Here is a 21656-nt window from a genome sequence, read left to right on the forward strand (position 1 = left end):
TCTGATTGCTCTACTTAATATATAGTACATTTGTTACTCCTACTCCGCTCCTTACATATCTCAGCCCCCCTAAATCCTCATTGACCCCTACTGTTTCACTCGTCTACTCTATCCCCTTTATTAGTACAGCTACCCTCCCTCTCCCTAGATCCCGCTTTAAAAGCTCCTCCATCCAATCTGACCATTTTTCCCCCAGCGCAGCAGCAGCCCCCCTCCCCATTGAGGTGCAGCCCGTGCCTACCGTAGAGCCTGTAGCCGACAGAGAAGTCGGCCCAGTTCTCCATGAACCCACACCCTTCCTTCCTGCACCACTTATTCTCACTAAGCTCCCGCTGTCTTTCTAGTGACGCTCGGGGCACCGGCAGTATTTCTAACGACATCTCCGTGGGGTCATGGCCCTTTGCTTCTCTCCTAGGTCCCTTTAATCATTTTTAAGATCCTTCCACCTCCCTCTTAACAATGGCTGCTGGGTTTCCCCAGTCCCACCCAGCAATCTGACTATCCCATCCACAATATGCTGAACCTGAGCACCTTGCAGACAACACTGTTCGGCTTTCAGTCTCGGCGGCAGATGACCCTGCCTGTCTGCTTAACTATAGTCCCCTACCACCATCTGTCTGGCCTTCGTTGCACTCCTGATTCCCGCCTTCCTATAGCAGCCATTTTTCTGGTTGCTAGGAGAAATATCCTGCCAGACAAAGGCACAGCCTTGCCATAGCAATCTCTATTTTTGACTTGCATGCCTAATATCAGCCATATTTACTAGGTTGTGCCAGATCAGGACTGTGCTCCCGGGAGCCCTTTCCCCCTACCCCTTCTTGTAGCTGTCACTCAGCTCTGCTGTTCTGGGTCCTGATCTTCCCCATTGCCACATCAGTGACCGCAGCCAGCGCCGCTCCGTGAGCTCTAAACTCCTCTCCAAGTTTGCAATGCAGATCTATTATCTGGGCTTCCAAACACGTAATTCGCCGACATCGAGCGCAGACATATTCCCCCTCATACGGCTGTTCCAAGGCCTGCAGACCTCTCACCAGACGCACCTGGTGGCATCATCCATGGAGAACATACTGAGTGGGGATACACAATACAGATGTAAGCAGAGAGAACAATGGAAAACACCAAACTATGATCCTATGTTACCCTATGATATTGTGTGCAAACATGCACTTATCTGCAGCTCCCGCTCAGCAACCTCACAGGCACTGGAACTTGTAGTCCTCCAACCAGCAGAGAAAAAGAGAAATCCCAGTCTGCTTTACTTTTGCACTAATTACTTTCTGTAGGTGATTGAATGTTAGAAGATCTGACGCTGCAATTTCAGAAATGCCGTAGTTCTCAAATGCAGTTAGGAAAAAAGAAAACAATTTTGAGCCCGATATTTCTGAAATCTGTTGGTAAATAGGATGTAAAAACGCAACATAGCCACAAAAAAAAAAAAAAAAATCACTGCAAAAAAACAAAGCAAGCCACTGCATGTGAACGTAGCCTTGGGGGTGACAAGCGTAATGGTCTGGAATCATGTTCAGGATACAGGGGCTGTGTTCACCCTTCACCTAAATGCAATACTCCCCCATGGGGGTTGTCCAGAGATCATCAATATTGGCCCAATAGTCTCCCACCCTTCCTGCGGGGTGGGCGCTTACATTGCAGCCCATGTGTATACCAGCAGACTATAGTGGCAATACAGCCGCATCGGGGAAGCCATTTACTTAAAGGACCAGATTTTTATTTCCCACTGTGTTAGCAATTGGTGATCATATTTCTGTCTATTACACCTACACGAGATCACAGTCTTCTGCCGTCCTCGCTCGCATCACTCGACTATTTGTGACCTGCCAAATCTCACGAGCGTTTGGGCGTCACTGTCTGCGAGAGTCAGAGCAGCGCTCTCCTGCCTCGTTACGAGTCTCAGACTTCCTCTGAAAAACCTGGAGAATGACCTCGGCTCCAGAGAGCAGACCCTGGGTGAGGCCAGCGCCCGGGGTCACTGTGCTCATTACACATGATAAACTTCAATCACACCAAGACAATCCCGTTAATTACAGATCACTATACTATTGCCCGGAGTCCCTATTGCATCTTATCTAGCCCATCCATCACGGCCTTGGTTCCCAGGTTCACCAGTGCCACATTTCAGGTGGGTGCTCACAACTGACACATGAGACGACCAACGCTCGGCGTGTGAAATAGATGACTTTATTCTACCAGCTTTAATTACAGTGCTCGTTTGTCCAAATGAAAACAAGTTTACAAAACGGTTGATTACGGTTCATTTACTGAAAGTGAGAATCCACCCGACTAGAGGACGTGTCCACACGGCTCCCAATGAGCCCAGATCCAACAGCGCCAGCGTTTCAGTGTTTGATCAGAGTAAAGAGGGGGAAATAAAAGAATTCAATTATCAAATGACAAATCTGAGCCTTGCAGCAAGAGGCATGCGGCCAGGGAATGACTCCAGACCGGAGACAAAGGAATGACTGCCGCTCGATGGAGGGGCCAGACTGCCACATGCCCCGCGGACTGAGCCCAACCACCAGGAACCCTTGTAATCCTGTCCTAGTAGTAAGGTTAGGAATAGAGTGGAAACCCGACATCTTGTCTACAACCGACCCACGCAGCAGATTCTCCACATCAGAATAGACCTTATAGGACCTCCGGCAGAGCAAATGACGCGAGAGCGCTACGGGGGCAAGCGAGTTCCTGAGCACATCTGTACCTGCATGGTGGTCCTTGGTGCAGGATTCTCCTTGTACAGGACGACACTGTTGTTACTAGTAGGATGGACAGCAGACAAACATTCACCAGTGTATAGTCCTTCGGGAGCACATGACATCGGAGGGGGCCCGCTAACAAATCAGGAGCTGAAGGGCGCACAAAACGGCCATGAATTCAAGTAGGTCAAATGCCAGCAACGCCGAAATCCAGGAAGAGATATTCAGGAAAAACTGCAGCAAAAGCAGGTGATCCCCGCCGGAAACACTGATGTAGCCCAGTGTCACTCGTACGAGTCGCCCACGTTTCTTACTTTAGCGGCTTGTCATCTTCTAACCAAGTTATCGCTCGAGCACAAACAGAAGCAGCTGCGAAACGCAGACAGATCCAGCAGCATTGCAAGTACTGGAGCTGCCAATAACCATGCAAGCAACGAAAAAGAGCATCGAGCACAGCACCCTCGTGACACCAACAAGGTGAAAGCATCAGCCCCAACCAGGCGCCAGCCTGTGGTAAAGCCCTGGAGCCATAGACCTTCCGCCAGCAGCGCAAACATGGATGAACTCTGCCTGAGAACCGCGTGTAGCCCCAGTCAGCAGCGCGGACATTGACTAACTCAAAGGATGTGTAGCCCCTCCACCAGCAGCGACAAGGATAAAACGCGCCCGCCTGTGAGGTAAACCGACCAAAGTGTTTGTTTTTAAGAATTAACGAGCAATTTCATAGTAAATCCGGTGTCCTGGGCCCGGCGCAGATGAGGGCCGCTCCCTCCCCGGACTACACATGGTATTCTGATGACATAAAAGAAACCCAAGGTAGAGTAATATTGCATAGGAGAACCAGACACTGCCTCAGTGGAAACAAAAAGAAAAAACTATTTACATTAAATAGGAGACCTAAGGTATCGGGCTCTTCAATGCCACACGTACGGCACAGGGCGATACAGACAGGGAGGAACGGACGGGCAGACAGCGGCTCTCACTGCCGCAAAGTCACACAGTTTGCCACATTAGAGAGAAGCGGAGGAGGAAGAGGAGTAGGGCATGAAAAGAAGATGGGGCAGGACAAAAAAATAAAGAAACTACCCCAAAAGGGGAAGAAAAAAAAAAATATAATATGAAGATGATTGGTGTCTCATTTCTGGTTCCGGAGCTGATTGGACAGCCAGTCCAGTCCTTCATACAGCCCGTCTCCGCTAGTGGCGCAGGTGGCCTGAATGTACCAGTTTCTATGTCGGAGCGAGTGAAGTCCTAACTTGTCTGTGATTTCTGCTGCGTTCATAGCGTTGGGAAGATCCTGGAGGAGGTAAAAGAGGTCACGTTATCCATCAGTGCGGCCACATCCGGCAAACAACTTGAATCGGAGCTACGGCACAAACCTGTTTGTTAGCAAAGACCAGCAGGACGGCATCTCGGAGCTCGTCCTCCGCCAACATCCTCATCAGCTCCTCCCTCGCCTCGTTCACGCGCTCCCGATCGTTGCTGTCCACCACAAAGATCAGCCCTGGGAAAACAAGGAGAAAACATGAGGACTTGATACTGGGATCAGCTGCAGCGCCGCCACAGACGTACATCAGAAAGCCAACACGGGTTCGGCCGCAGCGCCGCCAGACGTATATCAGAGAGCCAACAGGGGATCAGCCGCAGCGCCGCCAGACGTATAACATCAGAGAGCCAACGGGATTAGCCGCAGCGCCGTCAGACATATAGCAGAGAGCCAACAGGGGATCAGCTGCAGCGCCGCCAGATGTATAACATCAGAGAGCCAACAGGGGATCAGCCGCAGCGCCGCCAGACGTATAACATCAGAGAGCCAACGAGATCAGCCGCAGCGCCGTCAGACATATAGCAGAGAGCCGACAGGGGATCAGCCGCAGCGCCGCCAGACATATAACATCAGAGAGCCAACAGGGGAACAGCCGCAGCGCCGCCAGACATATAGCAGAGAGCCAACAGGGAATCAGCCGCAGCGCCGCCAGACATATAACATCAGAGAGCCAACAGGGGATCAGCCACTGCCCCACCAGACATATAACATCAGAGAACCAACAGGGGATCAGCCGCAGCGCCAACAGACATATAGCAGAGAGCCAACAGGGGATCAGCCGCAGCGCCGCCAGACATATAACATCAGAGAGCCAACAGGGGATCAGCCACTGCCCCGCCAGACATATAACATCAGAGAACCAACAGGGGATCAGCCGCAGCGCCGCCAGACATATAACATCAGAGAACCAACAGGGGATCAGCCGCAGCGCCGCCAGACATATAACATCAGAGAGCCAACAGGGGATCAGCCGCAGCGCCAACAAAGATGTCCAACATCAGAGAGCCCACAGGGGATCAGCCGCAGCGCCGCCAGACATATAACATCAGAGAGCCAACAGGGGATCAGCAGCAGCGCTGCCAGACATATAACAGAGAGCCAACAGGGAATCAGCCGCGGCGCCGCCAGACATATAGCAGAGAGCCAACAGGGGATCAGCAGCAGCGCCGCCAGACATATAACATCAGAGCCAACAGGGGATCAGCCGCAGCGCCGCCAGACACATCAGAGAGCCAACAGGGGATCAGCCGCAGCGCCGCCAGACATATAACATCAGAGAGCCAACAGGGGATCAGCAGCAGTGCCGCCAAAGATGTCCAATATCAGAGAGCCAACAGGGGATGAGCCGCAGCACTGCCAGACATATAGCAGAGAGCCAACAGGGGATCAGCCGCAGCGCTGCCAGACAAATAACATCAGAGCGCCAACAGGGGATCAGCCGCAGCGCCGCCACAGATGTACAGTATCAGAGAGCCAACAGGGGATCCGCCGCAGCGCCGCCAGACGTATAACATCAGAGAGCCAACAGGGCATCAGCAGCAGCGCCGCCAGACGTATAACATCAGAGAGCCAACAGGGGATCAGCCGCAACGCCACCACAGACGTCCAACATCACAGAGCCAACAGGGGATCAGCAGCAGTGCCGCCAAAGATGTAAAATATCAGAGAGCCAACAGGGGATCAGCAGCAGTGCCGCCACAGACGTCCAACATCAAAGACCCAACAAATATATAATCTGGATGTGAAGATGATCTGGTAACAAGAGCAGCTGAACTAATCAGGACAATGATCCGCAGCAACACCTCAGTGCACACAAATAGTGAGGGGACCCACCACACAGGGAGTACCCGCAGCTCTCCGGAGAGGAGCACGGCTCTCCTGGTGGTGACCACACACTGACACATTGCTAGGAGGCACCTGAGGACAGAAGGTTTCCATATCCATCAAGGATAATGGTTTAGTTATTATTCAACCCCTTCATGACGGGGCAATTTTTTTTTTTTACATTTTCATTTCTCACTTTTCTATCAAGTGCCATAACTTACAAGTCTTGTAAAAATAAAAAAATAAAGTAAGTTTGAATGATTCTACCATATTGTTTACTGAAAAGCGGGAAGAAAAAAAAAATGCAGCAAGATGGTGGGAAAAATATAAGTAAATTCTGCAGTAGTTTTTGATTTCCTTGTACACCAACCATGAACCACCGGCAGCATTCTTATATGTTCTAACATTCCATTATCATACATTACCGTACACCAACCCGTCACAGGCGCAGCATTAACACTTAGGTCTACATATAAACTAGGGAAAAGGGGCGATGGGGCTGGTATATTTTTTTTTTCTCTAAACTTCCCTTTCAGCCTTCGGTAGGTCTTCACCAGGTAGCTGGATGACCCGGAGGCCACAGGAACCTCTAAGCTGTCCGATCTTGTTGCAGGTTGGTGGGGATAGATGGGGGAGTGAACTGCGACACCCACAGGGTCACAAACATTACAAGCAGCAGTCATGGGAGTTAAACATCAGAAATCAGAGGGCGCTCAGGTCGCTGCTGTCAATGGCAGGTGTGGGAGTATTCTCTGGTATCAGCTCCGGGAGATGAGGAAGACTGACCACAAGCATGCAATTTGCCAATAAGACTGTATCTGGCCTCACTCACTGCAGTATACATAGCGCACACGAGGCCACATGACTCCTCGCTGCCGGCGATGGCACCGGAGTCCTCACAGCATGCAATGTACACGATGTGAGGATTTACAGGTCTGCAGTCAGCCAGGACAGCCCCTTCAAATGGACAAAGGGATAATCGCAACAGGCGCACATCAATGTCCTACAGCCCCAGACAATACACAAACACAAAGAAAGCTTCACAACTGAGGAAGACCACGGCAAGCAATCAGTCCTAGTAAAATGGAAAAATCGGGACAGCCTGGTACCCTTCTCTTATAACCAGGGCTGTGGAGTCGGAGTCGGAGTTGTGGAGTCGGAGTCGGTGCTCATTTTGGTGGAGTCGGAGTCGGTATAAAATGGACCGACTCCGACTCCTAAAATATATAATAAATTGGGTACAGTAATTCAATGCAGGATGTGCTGAATATTTTTTAATAGGAGTTTGGGAAAGTTATGAAATATCCTATAAATGGCTGTTCTATTCCTGATCTAAGGCTACATTCACACACAGCGTTTTTCCTGTGTTTTTTGAGGATACGTTTTTCCGCTGCAAAAGCTGATCATCTTTTTAAAAAACCGCATCACCTGAAAGGTTTTTGAGCTCATAGATAATGTTTTCAATAGCAAAAGCAGATTAGAAATCTGCTCTATCTATCCATTTATCCATATCTGTCTATCCATATCATATCTGTACCAAAAAGAATGAAAACCGGGTAGTACACCAATATATATTCTGTTCTATCTAAATATCTTGATTATTGGATCATAAAAATGATTAAATGTCTGAGGTTCACATTGTACTACAATAAATTTTTCACTTAAATATAAGCAATATGTGTGGGAGTCGGAGTCGTGGAGTCGGAGTAAGGGAAATTGAGGAGTCGGAGTCGGAGGTTTGGCTTACCGACTCCACAGCCCTGCTTATAACAGGACCAAGACTGGTCAATTATAATCTGTGCCCGAGATATCTGTCACCTCCAGCCTATGCACTCCCTGCCCACAGGCCCTCCCTGCCTCTGAAGCACTCAGCCCCAGGCCCTCCCTGCCTCTGAAGCACTCACCCCTAGGCCCTCCCTGCCTCTGAAGCACTCACCCCTAGGCCCTCCCTGCCTCTGAAGCACTCACTCCTAGGCCCTCCCTGCCTCTGAATCACTCACCCCTAGGCCCTCCCTGCCTCTGAAGCACTCACCCCTAGGCCCTCCCTGCCTCTGAAGCACTCACCCCTAGGCCCTCCCTGCCTCTGAAGCACTCAACCCCAGGCACTCCCTGCCTAAAGGCCCCTGACGCACTCACTCCCCTAGACTTCCCTGCCTCCATGCCCCTGAAGCACTCGCCCCCTAGACTCCCTGCCTCCAGGCCCCTGAAGCACTCGCCCCCTGCAGACAGTGGCCCCTTCCCCCCTGCTCACCCTACAGCCCACATCTTCTGCAGCATCACCTACCTTGTGTGTTCTGGAAGTAGTGGCGCCAGAGAGGCCTGATCTTGTCCTGACCGCCCACGTCCCATACTGTGAAGCTGATGTTCTTATATTCTACAGTTTCTACATTAAAACCTGAAAGAGAAGGTGGAGGTCAGCATCTTGATCATGACAAAAGATTCAACAGTGGAATAAAGGGGGGCACTTACCTATTGTGGGGATTGTGGTCACGATCTCTCCCAGCTTCAGCTTGTACAATATAGTGGTCTTGCCAGCAGCGTCCAGACCCACCATGAGGATCCTCATCTCTTTCTTGCCAAACAGGCCTTTGAACAGATTGGCAAACACATTCCCCATGTCGGAAATGTGAGAGTCTCAGGTACGGCACTAAAAACCTGCAAAAAACAAATCTGTGAAATTACTACAAAGGATCTGTCAGTAGCAAATAATGTGGTGATAACGCGGAGGAGGCACAGAACGAGCAACGGCGATTTACACAAATGTATCCGCAGACCGCACCCAGAGGAACCGAGCAGCGGTGCAACAATCACAGGACCGGAGCACTGGATAACAGCAAGACGAGATCTAGGAGCGGCCAAGATGGATCCACGAAGGCTAAGCGTCAATCTAGTAAACTCCACCAACGCCGCACATTTGCCGGAACATTCTGTTTAACCCCCTGATGACCTTTCCTGCGACTTTTATGTAGCTGTGAAAAGCCTTGTTTTTTCATGATGAATTGACACCATTTTAGAGTGGCTACAACATTGATTTTTTTCCTTTTTTTTTTTTAGAAAGGTGCATTGACAAAGTAAGCTCTGCAATACTCAAACCCTTCTTGTTCCAGCATTTACCGTTCAATATACCGGACTTTTCCAGATGTGGCGACACCAATACGCTTATTGCTTATTATTGGAGGCCAAGCATTTGTGGATTTGTATCCCTCTCGTCGCCTTGAGGCTGCGATCGGCTGAGCGCTTGTGCTATACATAGTGAACATGGCGTCCTCTAAAGTTCAGGCTCAGTTTGGGCCTCACAGAAGGGCAAAGATGGCGGCCGCTCCCCAACTGCCATGACAACCGCTGGCGGTCGTGCCATTTCAAGGTCGCTGCCAGTGACTGATCGAAGAACCCAAATGGTGATTGGAGGCCACTGCTGTCACAGCGAGATGTGGCCCCGGTGTGCGGTTGGCTCCTGTACTCGCTCCATACACCGGCACCTGACGAGTGGCCACATATCGGGAAAGGGTTAATCCCTTATCAAGGTACAAATAATGCTGAAATGTTAGTTTTATGCTTCCCAAAGTCACACCAGACGTCCAGCAGCTTGGATTGTGTCTCTCCACTCTTCCTCCAGACTCTGGGACCGTGATTTCCAAGGTCTAGTGTGAAGTCACCACCATCAGTGATGGTTTGGGGAGCCATCGCAGCCGTCTACCAGGACATGTTAGAGCTCTTCATGCTTCCCTCTGCCAACAAGCTTTATGGAGATGGAAATGTCATTCTCCAGCAGGACTTGGCCCCTGTCCACACGGCCAAAAGTACCAATACCTGGTGTACACACAACAGTATCACTGGGCCTGATTGGCAGCAAACTCGCCTGACCTTAACCCCATAGAGAATCTATGGAGTATTGTCAAGAGGAAGAGGAGAGACACCAGACCCAACAATGCAGACGAGCTGAAGGCTGCTATCAAAGCAACCTGGGCTTCCATAACCTCTCAGCAGTGCCACAGGCTGATCGCCTCCATGCCACGCCGCATTGATGCAGTAAGTGATGCACAAGGAGCCCGACCAAGTACTGAGTGCATTTACTGATCATACATTTCAGGAGGACAACATTTCAGATTTTACAATCATTTTTCAGGCTGGTGTAATAAAGTATTCTAATGTACTGAGATAATGACTTTTGGGTTCTCATTGGCTGTAAGCCATAATCATCATTACCAGAAATAAACCCGTGACACAGATCACTCCGTGTGTAATGACTCTATAGAATACAGGAGAGGCACTGTCTGTACTGAGGAACTGAAATAAATTCACTTTTTGATGATATTCTAGTTTTGTGAGACGCCCCTGTATAACACGTTGGGGGCAGTAGTTCAGCGCAGGATCTGCTGTAAATGTTTCCATGGAATTTGGGAAAGTTGTGAAATGTCCTATAAAAGTCTGTTCTGTTCCTGATCTGAGGATCTCGGCTGTTAAGGTACTGTCACACTTAGGCTAGTTTCACATTAGCGTTTTTTTGCGCAGCGCATCGGGCGCATAAAAAACGCAAAGAAAAACGCAAAACAAACGCGCGTTTTTTTAACGTCATGCGCACGCTGATGTGTAAAAAAAACGCAGCGTTGTTTGCGTTTTACATGCGTTTTTTGCATGCGTTGGCGTTTTTTATGCGCATGCGTTTTTAAGTGTGACGTTTTTTCCATTGTCTAGAGAACATTCTAGACTTGGTTCACTCAAAAACGCATGCGTAAAAAAACGCAACCGTGCGCAAGACCATGCGCACGCATGCGTTACCATAGACTTCAATGTGTTGTTTTTGCGCATTCCGTGCGCAAGCGTGCGCATGCGTTTTTTTGCCGAGACAGGGCGCACCAAAAAATCCAACATGTTGCGTCTGGCGCACCTGGCGCAAAAGACAAAAAAACGCATGCGCACGAAAACGCAAGTGTGCGCAAAAACATGCGCACGTCATGTTAAACATAGGTGCGCAGTGCGCATGCGCACGGGTGCGCACGATGCGCTGCGCACAAAAGCGCAAATGTGAAACCAGCCTTAGCGATGTACCAGCGATCCCGACCAGCGATATGATGCGGTCAGGATCGCTGGTACATCGCTAAGTGGTCGCTAGTGAGCTGCCACACAGGCAGATCTCACCAGCGACATCGCTGGGGACGGGGGTCTCTACTTACCTGTCACACCAGGCGATCCTGCGTCCTCCCGTCCGGCTCCACACTCGTCTCTCCACAGGAAGCGCCGCAGGAAGCTGACAACGAGAAACAGTCCTGAACGTTCTCGCGCGATCAGCGATAACCAGCGGGGGAGCGGGTCGCTGGTAAGTATCAGACATAGCGATATTGCTAGCAATATCGCTATAACGTCACTAGTTATAGCGATATTGCTAGCGATATCTCTTAGTGTGACAGTACCTTTAGTGGAGATGAATCTGCGCTGCACTTTATGCACATGCTCAGTAGTGACCGATGCTGTGTAGTATTATACCCCAGAGCTGCACTTCATGGACATGCTCAGTAGTGACCTGTGCTGTGCAGTATTATACTCCAGAGCTGCACTTTATGCACATGCTCAGTAGTGACCTGTGCTGTGCAGTATTATACCCCGGAGCTGCGCTTTATGCACATGCTCAGTAGTGACTGATGCTGTCCAGTATTATACCCCATATCTGCACTTCATGCACATGCTCAGTAGTGACCGGTGCTGTGCAGTATTATACCCCAGAGCTGCACTTTATGCACATGCTCAGTAGTGACCTGTGCTGTGCAGTATTATACCCCGGAGCTGCACTTTATGCACATGCTCAGTAGTGACCTGTGCTGTGCAGTATTATACCCCAGAGCTGCACTTCATGCACATGCATTTAGTGACAGATGCTGTGCAGTATTATACCCCAGAGCTGCACTTTATGCACATGCTCAGTAGTGATCCATGCTGTGCAGTATTATACCCCAGAGCTGCACTTTATGCACATGCTCAGTAGTGACCGATGCTGTGCAGTATTATATCCCATATCTGCACTTTATGCACATGCTCAGTAGTGACTGATGCTGTGCAGTATTATACCCCAGAGCTGCACTTTATGCACAAGCTCAGTAGTGACCGGTGCTGTGCAGTATTATACCCCAGAGCTGCACTTCATGGACATGCTCAGTAGTGACCGGTGCTGTGCAGTATTATACCCCAGAGATGCACTTCATGCACATGACTCTGTAGTGACCTGTGCTGTGGAGTTGCGAGAGGGGGAAATTGAGGAGTTGGAGGTTTGGCTTTCCGACACCACAGCCCTGATATATACGCAAAGTGAAAGGAGTCACTCAACCCCCCCCCAAAAAAAAAAAACACCTAAAGATTAGGATAATGAAGAACAAGCAAAGTGAGAATTTACCACTCACTGATCATTTGACCACTGGGACACCCAGCGATCACTGAACAGCAGCTCCGCCTAGAAAGGAGCGGAGTTGCGCGCAGTCGACCTCCAATCACTGTGACTGATGGAGAAGGCTGAATGTTTCATACAAGGTAGCGCATGCGCACCGTCACTTCCCGCATGCTCCCACTGTCAGTGTTACAGGAGTCCCAGCAGTAGGATTCTTATTTTCTATGTAGGATAACCTGTGTTTTTTTTGGGTGGGAGGAAATAACCCCTTAAGACTGGGTCCACCTCATGTAACAGGCGTCAGTGTCGTCCTTCAGGCCTGATCATTAGGAGCCGTGTCCTGTATCAGTATCCACAGTGGGAATGACATTAACTCTGATCCATCACTATGGGTTCAGACACAAAGCACTAGTGCGGGCAGAGCCCGACATCCCCAGGGCACCTGATGAGCAAGTTTCATCCCCGGCCACAGGACACCCAAAAAAGCAGATGTACACAGCCCTATGCGCCTACGTAAACGATTTCCTACCAAGGACAAGCAGACAGCCCGCCGCGAGTACCAGGCGGTATAAACGGAGATCTCCGTACTACAACGGATCTAATGACGTCAGTGGTACAACAGGCGGAGCACGGGACCCATTATTCTGCACTGCAGGACAGTCTCTAAAAGACAGAGGACAGCCGAGTCGCCCTCCCATGAATTACTGTGTTTTGCGGACTTTAAGATTCTTTAACAAGAAAAACATTTAATAATAAATTTTATTTTTATAGCGCCGACATATTCCGCAGCACTTTACATTTCAGAGGGGATTTGTACAGACAATAGACATTACAGCATAACAATAATCACATAGATCATAACAGATGCCAAGAGGAGTGAGGGCCCTGCTCGCAAGCTTACAGTCTATGAGGAAAGAGGGAGACACGAAAGGTGGGTGGTAACAGTTGCCCTGATTGTATGGACCAGCCATAATGTTAAGTGTGTAACAGTACAGACACAGAGGGCTAATGGATGAATAAAGCATGTGGGAAATCTGGTTATGGTAAAACTTTTGGCTCTGCCACACAGGGATAGATTAGGTTAATGTGTTGAGGCGATAGGCCAGTCTGAATAAATGCGTTTTTAGGGCACGCTTAAAATTGTGGGGATTGGGGGACTAATCGTATTGACCTGGGAAGTGCATTCCAAAGAATTGGCGCGGCACGTGTAAAGTCTTGGAGACGGGAGTGGGAGGTTCTGATTATTGAGGATTCTAACCTCAGGTCATCAGCAGAACGGAGGGAGCAGGTAGGGTGGTATACTGAAACAAGGGAGATGATGTAGGGTGGTGCTGAGCCATGGAGGGCTTTGTGGGTGAGGGTAATAAGTTTATACTGAATTCTGGAGTGGATGGGTAGCCAGTGTAATGACTGGCACAAGGTAGAGGCATCGGTGTAACGATTGGTGAGGAATATGATCCTGGCTGCAGCATTCAAGACAGATTGGAGAGGGGAGAGTTTGGTAAGAGGGAGACCGATTAGAAGAGAGTTACAATAGTCGAGAGTGAATAAGAGAAACAGTAAGAGTTTTTGCAGAGTCAAAAGTAAGAAAAGGTCGAATTCTAGAAATGTTTTTGAGCTGCAGATGACAAGAGCGAGCCAGTGATCGAATGTGGGGGGCAAAGGAAAGCTCGGAATCAAGTATGACCCCAAGACAGCGGGCATGTTGCTGAGGAGTAATAGTGGAACCACACACAGAAATGGCAATGTCGGGTGTAGGTACATTAGTAGAGGGAGGAAACACCAGGAGTTCAGTCTTTGACAGGTTCAGTTTCAGATATAGTGAGGACATGATGTTAGACACAGCGTTTAGACAATCGCCGGTGTTTTCTAGAAAGGCTGGTGTGATGTCAGGAGAAGAAGCGTATAATTGGGTGTCATCAGCATAGAGATGGTACTGGAAACCAAATCTACTGATTGTTTGACCAATAGGGGCAGTGTACAAGGAGAAGAGGAGGGGGCCTAGAACCGATCCTTGGGGGACCCCAACAGTAAGGGGAAGGTGAGAGGAGGAGGAACCGGCAAAAGATACAGTAAAGGAGCGGTCAGAGAGATAGGAGGAGAACCAGGAGAGAACAGTGTCCTTGAGGCCAATGGAACGGAGCATAGTGAGGAGGAGCTGATGATCCACAGTGTCGAATGCTGCAGAGAGATCCAAGAGAATTAGCATGGAGTAATGACCATTAGATTTAGCTGTTAGCAGATTAGAGACTTTAATGAGGGCAGTTTCAGTGGAGTGTAAAGAGCGGAAACCGGATTGGAGAGGGTCGAGAACAGAGTTTTCTGAGAGATAGCGGATAAGACGGGAGTGGACCAGGCGTTCCAGGAGTTTAGAGATGAAGGGAAGATTAGAGACAGGTCTATAGTTAGCGCCACAGTTTTGGTCGAGGGATGGTTTTTTAAGTAGTGGATGTATGATGGCATGCTTAAATGAGGAGGGAAGATACCAGAAGAGAGAGAGAGGTTAAATATTTTAGTTAGGTGAGGGGTGACAGCAGGGGAAAGGGACTGGAGGAGATATGACGGAAATGGGTCACTGGTGCAAGTAGTTGGGCGAGAAGATGCAAGGAGCCTGCTTACTACTACTTCTGTGCCTGGTTCAAAATCAGAGAGTGAGTTAGATGCAGTGGGAGAGGGAGGACAGTGCATGGTATGAGGTGATTGGGAGATAATTTCCTGTCGAATCTGGTCAATTTTTTCTTTGAAGTAATTGGCCAGATCGTCAGCTCGGAGCTCCGTGGTTGGGGCCTGTACTCTTGGATTGAGTAGAGAATGAAAAGTGTCAAAGACGTTTCGGGTTATTGGACAGTGAGGTGATGAGGGTGGGAGGGTGGTGAAATAGGTTTGCTTGGAGAGGTGAAGGGCAGTGTTGTATGTTCTAAGCATAAACTTAAAATGGATGAAATCTTCGTGTAGATTGGATTTTCTCCACAGACGTTCGGCGCACCTGGAGCACCGCTGCAGGAAACGTGTTTGCACCATGTGCCAGGGTTGTCGCCGTCTGCGTTGTGGTGTTCTATTTATAGGGGGTGCAAATTCATCCAGGGCACTTTGAAGTGTTTCATTGTAATGCTTCAATGCAGAATCAGGACATGAGAGGGAGGAGATAGGGGCCAATGAAGACTGCAAGTTCTTCATAAGTTTCTGGGTGTTAATGGCCTGTATGTTTCTATAAGTCTGGACAGTGGGGGTGACCTGAGCGGCCTGGCAGTTCTTGATAGAGAATGAAAGAAGGTTGTGGTCAGAGAGCGGGAGAGGGGAGTTTGCAAAATCATCCACTGCACAAAGCCGAGAGAAGACCAAGTCGAGGGAGTTTCCATCTTCATGCATTGGAGTAAGCTGTAAGAGGCCAAAAGAGGAGGTTAGTGATAAAAGGTGAGTAGCAGATGGTGAGAGGGGAAGAGCAATGGGGATGTTGAAATCACCCATGATGAGGGTAGGGATGTCACAGGAGGGAAAATGTGGAAGCCAAGTGGCAAAATGATCCAGGAACTGATGGGAGGGGCCGGGAGGACGATAAACCACCGCCACTCGCATGGAGAAGGGGGTGTAGAGTCTGACGGCATGGACCTCAAAAGAAGGGAAGACAAGTGAGGGTAGTTGAGGGATAACCTGAAAGGTACATTTTGGTGATAGGAGCAGACCAACGCCTCCACCAGCTCTACTGTCTGATCTTGGGGTATGAGAAGTGTAGCCCCCCGTATGAAAGAGCAGCAGCAGCGGTAGTGTCTGACTGCTGGATCCAGGTTTCAGTAAGAGCCAGGAGGTTAAGAGAATTAGAAAGGAAGAAGTCATGGATGAAGGAGAGTTTGTTACACACTGAGCGAGAATTCCAAAGTGCACAATTAAGAGAGACAGATGGCAGGCAGGGAATATTAATAAGATTAGATGGGTTTCTAAGTGTAGCAGTCGGGGGGTTTGACTTTCTATAAAATGGGGGACCAGGGTTGGGAGCAATATCTCCTGCGACTAGAAGGAGGATAGAAAGAGTGAGCTGATGGTTAAGTGATTTGTGAGAGCGTCTTTGGTGTTGAATGGTGGGACTGACTGGATCTGTGCAATTTAACAACGTGAAAAGAGCGTGAGTGCTATACATAGGAGAGGAAAGGAGCGAGGGGCCGATATGGATGGAGTGTAGAGAGTTAATGCCAGGGCGGTGGATGTGTGTGAATGCAGTGGCCAGGATTAAAATTACACAAATGCATATGGTATATATTTGTTGTACTCCTAATGTACAGGGAGTAGATGCATATAAATGTCTTACCTGTTTCCTGCCATGTTATAACTGCCATGTTATAACTGCCATGTTATAACTGCCAGTATTACTTTGATACATGTACTTCGATTACATGTGCATAAATGCCACCCCTGCATAAATGCTCCCCCTAGCTAGGTCTGAATATATGGGAGGTTAAGGCTATGTTTTTTGTTTTTTTTTGGCTCTCTCTCTTCTCGTTAATCAATCACACTAAATTGAGACACCAGGACCCAATAAAATGTTGTGGTCAAATAAACACATGTCCAGCACTACATGGATCATAAAGCACTTTGAAAAGTTTCTTGACCTCACAACATAAGGGGACAAGCAGAGTAAGTTGAAAAAACTATATACCAGATATAAGCTTGCAGAGTTGTAAACACAGAGATAGCATTCAGGATTAACTGCTTGCTGACATTGAATGGAGACACAGGAGTGGATTCAGAGCAGAGATTGGAAAAGCTGGTTACCAGATATAAGCTTGCATTTGCTAAATTGTGTGAGTCCTACAGTCTGGAAGAAGCTTCCTGCGATGGAGGAGAACCAGACCCCACATCCTCCTCCTGCCCGACACCGATCTGTGCGATGGGTGCAGGGCCGGCGAGGAAGGAACTGAACGGAGGCTGCAGGACCTTCTGCACCAGTAGCTCCAGGTCATGTGACAGATCACATGACTTGAAAAGTGCTTGAGTTAATCAAGTGGAAGGTCCTGCAAATTCTCTGCAGCTCCAGCCTCCGAACAGGTCCCGATCAGAAACTGCAGGATGTGGTAATGTCTAGTGTGTCTATATGGGCATGTAGTGCGCACACCCGCACGGGTGCACCCAGGAGAGCCGTGTATACACGTAGTGTGGATATAGGAGCTGTGCAGATATGCTGGCACCAGGCCAAGGTTCTACCAATCAGAACAGCCTCAGTCAGATGACAGGACACCGCGACCGGTCAGTACTTTGACCACAGCGCACAAATGTAGTGGGATAAGACCACCAGACCAGCAAGAGTTTCAGCACAAAGCCTTACACTGGGTCCTGTGTGGTACATTGTTCAGACAGGGAATTGACCTAGAATATGTCTGAGCGTACCCTCACACTGGTGCCACGGAGGTCTACACAGCCAAACCCACCCCCCACATTGAGGCTGGGGTAACCAGGATCACAGACAATGGAGCAGCCGCCATCACTGGACGTCCCATAAAGCAGCCGGGCATCCAGTGACCAGCACAGATGTGAGGAGCCCTTTGTTCAGACCGTTGAGCATAGTCTTTCACGGCCGCATTTATGGCCAGGGGTTCACATACTTGTCAGGCACCATCTCCTACAGTACACACGTGCTTCCCACAGTGCAGGGACCCGGGCTATTAATGCCACTTAATGCTTATACTTGGGATAATGTTATCAATTTGACCTCAAGAAAGTGCCACAACCACAGGATGAAGCCATCACGAGAACAGAACCGACTGGCGGGAAACGAGACCTGTGCTTGACACGTGGGGTAGAGGTCAGTGCACGCCAGGAGCGGTGCAGCTTTACAGCTGGCACCTGCCTGTGATGGAGGCTGCAGCATCGGATATTCACCGTGTTCAACATTACATGCACAGGGGACCTTTTTCTTTTTATAGAACATATTGCGCAGCGCAGCAGACATCATCATCACTGTCCCTGATGGGGCTCACAATCTACATTCCCTATCAGTCTTTAGAATGTGGGAGGAAACCGGAGAACCCGGAGGAAACCCACACAAACACGGGGAGAAAATACAAACTCCTTGCAGATGTTGTCCTTGGTGGGATTCAAACCCAGGACCCCAGTGCTGCAAGGCTGCAGTGCTAACCACTGAGCCACTGTATCTAGTACTAACCACTGAGCCACCATGCTGCCCTGGGGATGGATTCATAGAGATCTCCCGCCCACAGTGCTCCTATATACCGCTGTACACACTCCCCCACGCGGCACCGCCCCCAAAACGAGCAATCAACAGTGATCAAAACACGGAAGCCCACAAAAGGAAGAAAACAACACGCCGTGAAAAAAAAGCAACTGCACAGATCAGAAGTAGGTGAGAAGAGCGGCCAGTCCCACCTCTTTATTACAGTTCTTTCCATCGCGTCACCAGATCATATTGAAAGCTGAAAAAAACCCGGAAGAACTATAGAGACGAAGGTGCAGTCACATAGTCCCCGCCGCCCTCCAGAAGGTGCAGTCACATAGTCCCCGCCGCCCTCCAGAAGGTGCAGGCACATAGTCCCCGCCGCCCTCCAGAAGGTGCAGTCACATAGTCCCCGCCGCCCTCCAGAAGGTGCAGGCACATAGTCCCCGCCGCCCTCCAGAAGGTGCAGTCACGTAGTCCCCGCCGCCCTCCAGAAGGTGCCGTCACGTAGTCCCCGCCGCCCTCCAGAAGGTGCCGTCACGTAGTCCCCGCCGCCCTCCAGAAGGTGCCGTCACGTAGTCCCCGCCGCCCTCCAGAAGGTGCCGTCACGTCGTCACCGCCGCCCTCCAGAAGGTGCCGTCACCGCCGCCCTCCAGAAGGTGCCGTCACCGCCGCCCTCCAGAAGGTGCCGTCACCGCCGCCCTCCAGAAGGTGCCGTCACCGCCGCCCTCCAGAAGGTGCCGTCACCGCCGCCCTCCAGAAGGTGCCGTCACCGCCGCCCTCCAGAAGGTGCCGTCACCGCCGCCCTCCAGAAGGTGCCGTCACCGCCGCCCTCCAGAAGGTGCCGTCACCGCCGCCCTCCAGAAGGTGCCGTCCCCGCCGCCCTCCAGAAGGTGCCGTCCCCGCCGCCCTCCAGAAGGTGCCGTCCCCGCCGCCCTCCAGAAGGTGCCGTCCCCGCCGCCCTCCAGAAGGTGCCGTCCCCGCCGCCCTCCAGAAGGTGCCGTCCCCGCCGCCCTCCAGAAGGTGCCGTCCCCGCCGCCCTCCAGAAGGTGCCGTCCCCGCCGCCCTCCAGAAGGTGCCGTCCCCGCCGCCCTCCAGAAGGTGCCGTCCCCGCCGCCCTCCAGAAGGTGCCGTCCCCGCCGCCCTCCAGAAGGTGCCGTCCCCGCCGCCCTCCAGAAGGTGCCGTCCCCGCCGCCCTCCAGAAGGTGCCGTCCCCGCCGCCCTCCAGAAGGTGCCGTCCCCGCCGCCCTCCAGAAGGTGCCGTCACATAGTCCCCGCCGCCCTCCAGAAGGTGCCGTCACATAGTCCCCGCCGCCCTCCAGAAGGTGCCGTCACATAGTCCCCGCCGCCCTCCAGAAGGTGCCGTCACATAGTCCCCGCCGCCCTCCAGAAGGTGCCGTCACATAGTCCCCGCCGCCCTCCAGAAGGTGCCGTCACATAGTCCCCGCCGCCCTCCAGAAGGTGCCGTCACATAGTCCCCGCCGCCCTCCAGAAGGTGCCGTCACATAGTCCCCGCCGCCCTCCAGAAGGTGCCGTCACATAGTCCCCGCCGCCCTCCAGAAGGTGCCGTCACATAGTCCCCGCCGCCCTCCAGAAGGTGCCGTCACATAGTCCCCGCCGCCCTCCAGAAGGTGCCGTCACATAGTCCCCGCCGCCCTCCAGAAGGTGCCGTCACATAGTCCCCGCCGCCCTCCAGAAGGTGCCGTCACATAGTCCCCGCCGCCCTCCAGAAGGTGCCGTCACATAGTCCCCGCCGCCCTCCAGAAGGTGCCGTCACATAGTCCCCGCCGCCCTCCAGAAGGTGCCGTCACATAGTCCCCGCCGCCCTCCAGAAGGTGCCGTCACATAGTCCCCGCCGCCCTCCAGAAGGTGCCGTCACATAGTCCCCGCCGCCCTCCAGAAGGTGCCGTCACATAGTCCCCGCCGCCCTCCAGAAGGTGCCGTCACATAGTCCCCGCCGCCCTCCAGAAGGTGCCGTCACATAGTCCCCGCCGCCCTCCAGAAGGTGCCGTCACATTGTCCCCGCCGCCCTCCAGAAGGTGCCGTCACATTGTCCCCGCCGCCCTCCAGAAGGTGCCGTCACATAGTCCCCGCCGCCCTCCAGAAGGTGCCGTCACATAGTCCCCGCCGCCCTCCAGAAGGTGCCGTCACATAGTCCCCGCCGCCCTCCAGAAGGTGCCGTCACATAGTCCCCGCCGCCCTCCAGAAGGTGCCGTCACATCGTCACCGCCGCCCTCCAGAAGGTGCCGTCACTGCACTTCATTCATCATTTGATAAGAAAATAAATGTCATCAAAGCAACGACTCCGCCAGCGAACAACAAGCCGAGGGGATAGTCACAGGAAAAAGGGGAAAAATGGAGGCGAGAGAGCCACTGATGGGGGGTCTGTCTTATCTGGACATGTATCTGTAGGGGCCCCTGGCACAAAGGTCAGAACACGGAGCCCGACATAGGAGTCAGAAGTGCACAAATGAAACAAGCCGCCCCGACTCTGCGGCCCCACAGGGGGCAACTGCGCTGCGATCGGTCCGTCCGCCCCGGCCTCCCCTCCGTCCGCCTCCCGCGCCGGCCTCCCGTCCGTCCGCCGGCCTCCCCTCCATCCGCCTCCCGTGCAGGCCTCCCCTCCGTCCGCCGGCCTCCCGCGCCGGCCTCCCCTCCGTCCGCCGGCCTCCCCTCCGTCCGCCGGCCTCCCGCGCCGGCCTCCCCTCCGTCCGCCGGCTTCCCCTCCGTCCGCCGGCCTCCCGCGCCGGCCTCCCCTCCGTCCGCCTCCGGCCTGCAGTGCATCTTCCTCGCTATCTCACCTCTCTCCGTCACGGTTGGCTGGCGCTCGTCTCCCGGCAGCTCCCCGTCCGTGCTCCGCGGCTCTGAGGCGTTGGTTTGTCCGGCACAAGATGGCGGATCCCGGCGGCCACGTCAGAGTTGAGTACGCGCTGCGTCCTGTGCGTGCGTCATTAACATGGCGGCCGGAAGTATGGGGGCGGAGCCACGAGGGAGAAGCACAGACTGGCAGTGTGGGCAGTCGCGGTGGGCGGGGTCAGAAGGCGGAAAGCTCCTCTTCTTGACGCCTTTTTTTTTTTTTTTTTTTTTTTTTACCTCAGCGGCGCCATAAGTCACCCCCCCCCCCCCGGATGCGTGTACGGTGCTCCTGTGGGGAGGCGGGTGCGTGCACGGTGCTCCTGTGGGGATGCGGGTGCGTGCACGGTGCTGCTGTGGGGAGGCGGGTGCGTGCACGGTGCTCCTGTGGGGAGGCGGGTG

The 21656-nt window shown here is 51.9% G+C and overlaps 1 protein-coding gene across 1 annotated transcript; it reads right to left on the reverse strand.

Annotated features, from left to right (window-relative positions):
* Positions 1-2177: 2177 nt before the first annotated feature.
* ARF1 (ARF GTPase 1) lies at positions 2178-21377 on the reverse strand. The gene is made up of 5 exons (XM_073561025.1): positions 21203-21377; positions 8332-8517; positions 8147-8257; positions 4091-4215; positions 2178-4008 (listed from the first exon to the last, which is right to left on the reverse strand). Exons 2-5 carry the CDS (start codon positions 8477-8479, stop codon positions 3847-3849), a joined length of 546 nt encoding a protein of 181 aa, XP_073417126.1. The 5' UTR covers positions 8480-8517; positions 21203-21377; the 3' UTR covers positions 2178-3846.
* Positions 21378-21656: the final 279 nt, after the last annotated feature.

Source organism: Dendrobates tinctorius, unplaced genomic scaffold (genome assembly GCF_039654945.1).
Source record: "Dendrobates tinctorius isolate UK_male_01 unplaced genomic scaffold, ASM3965494v1 ptg000311l, whole genome shotgun sequence".
Lineage (NCBI taxonomy): Eukaryota > Metazoa > Chordata > Amphibia > Anura > Dendrobatidae > Dendrobates > Dendrobates tinctorius.

Bases quoted from the DNA above. Each gene is read 5' to 3' on its own strand.
- ARF1 (XM_073561025.1), bottom strand. From the start codon at position 8,479: ATGGGGAATGTGTTTGCCAATCTGTTCAAAGGCCTGTTTGGCAAGAAA. The intron at 8,258-8,331 runs GTAAGTGCCCCC...CTTCTCTTTCAG, and splicing joins GACCACAATCCCCACAATAG to GTTTTAATGTAGAAACTGTA. The intron at 4,216-8,146 runs GTAGGTGATGCT...TTGTTTTCCCAG, and splicing joins CTACTTCCAGAACACACAAG to GGCTGATCTTTGTGGTGGAC.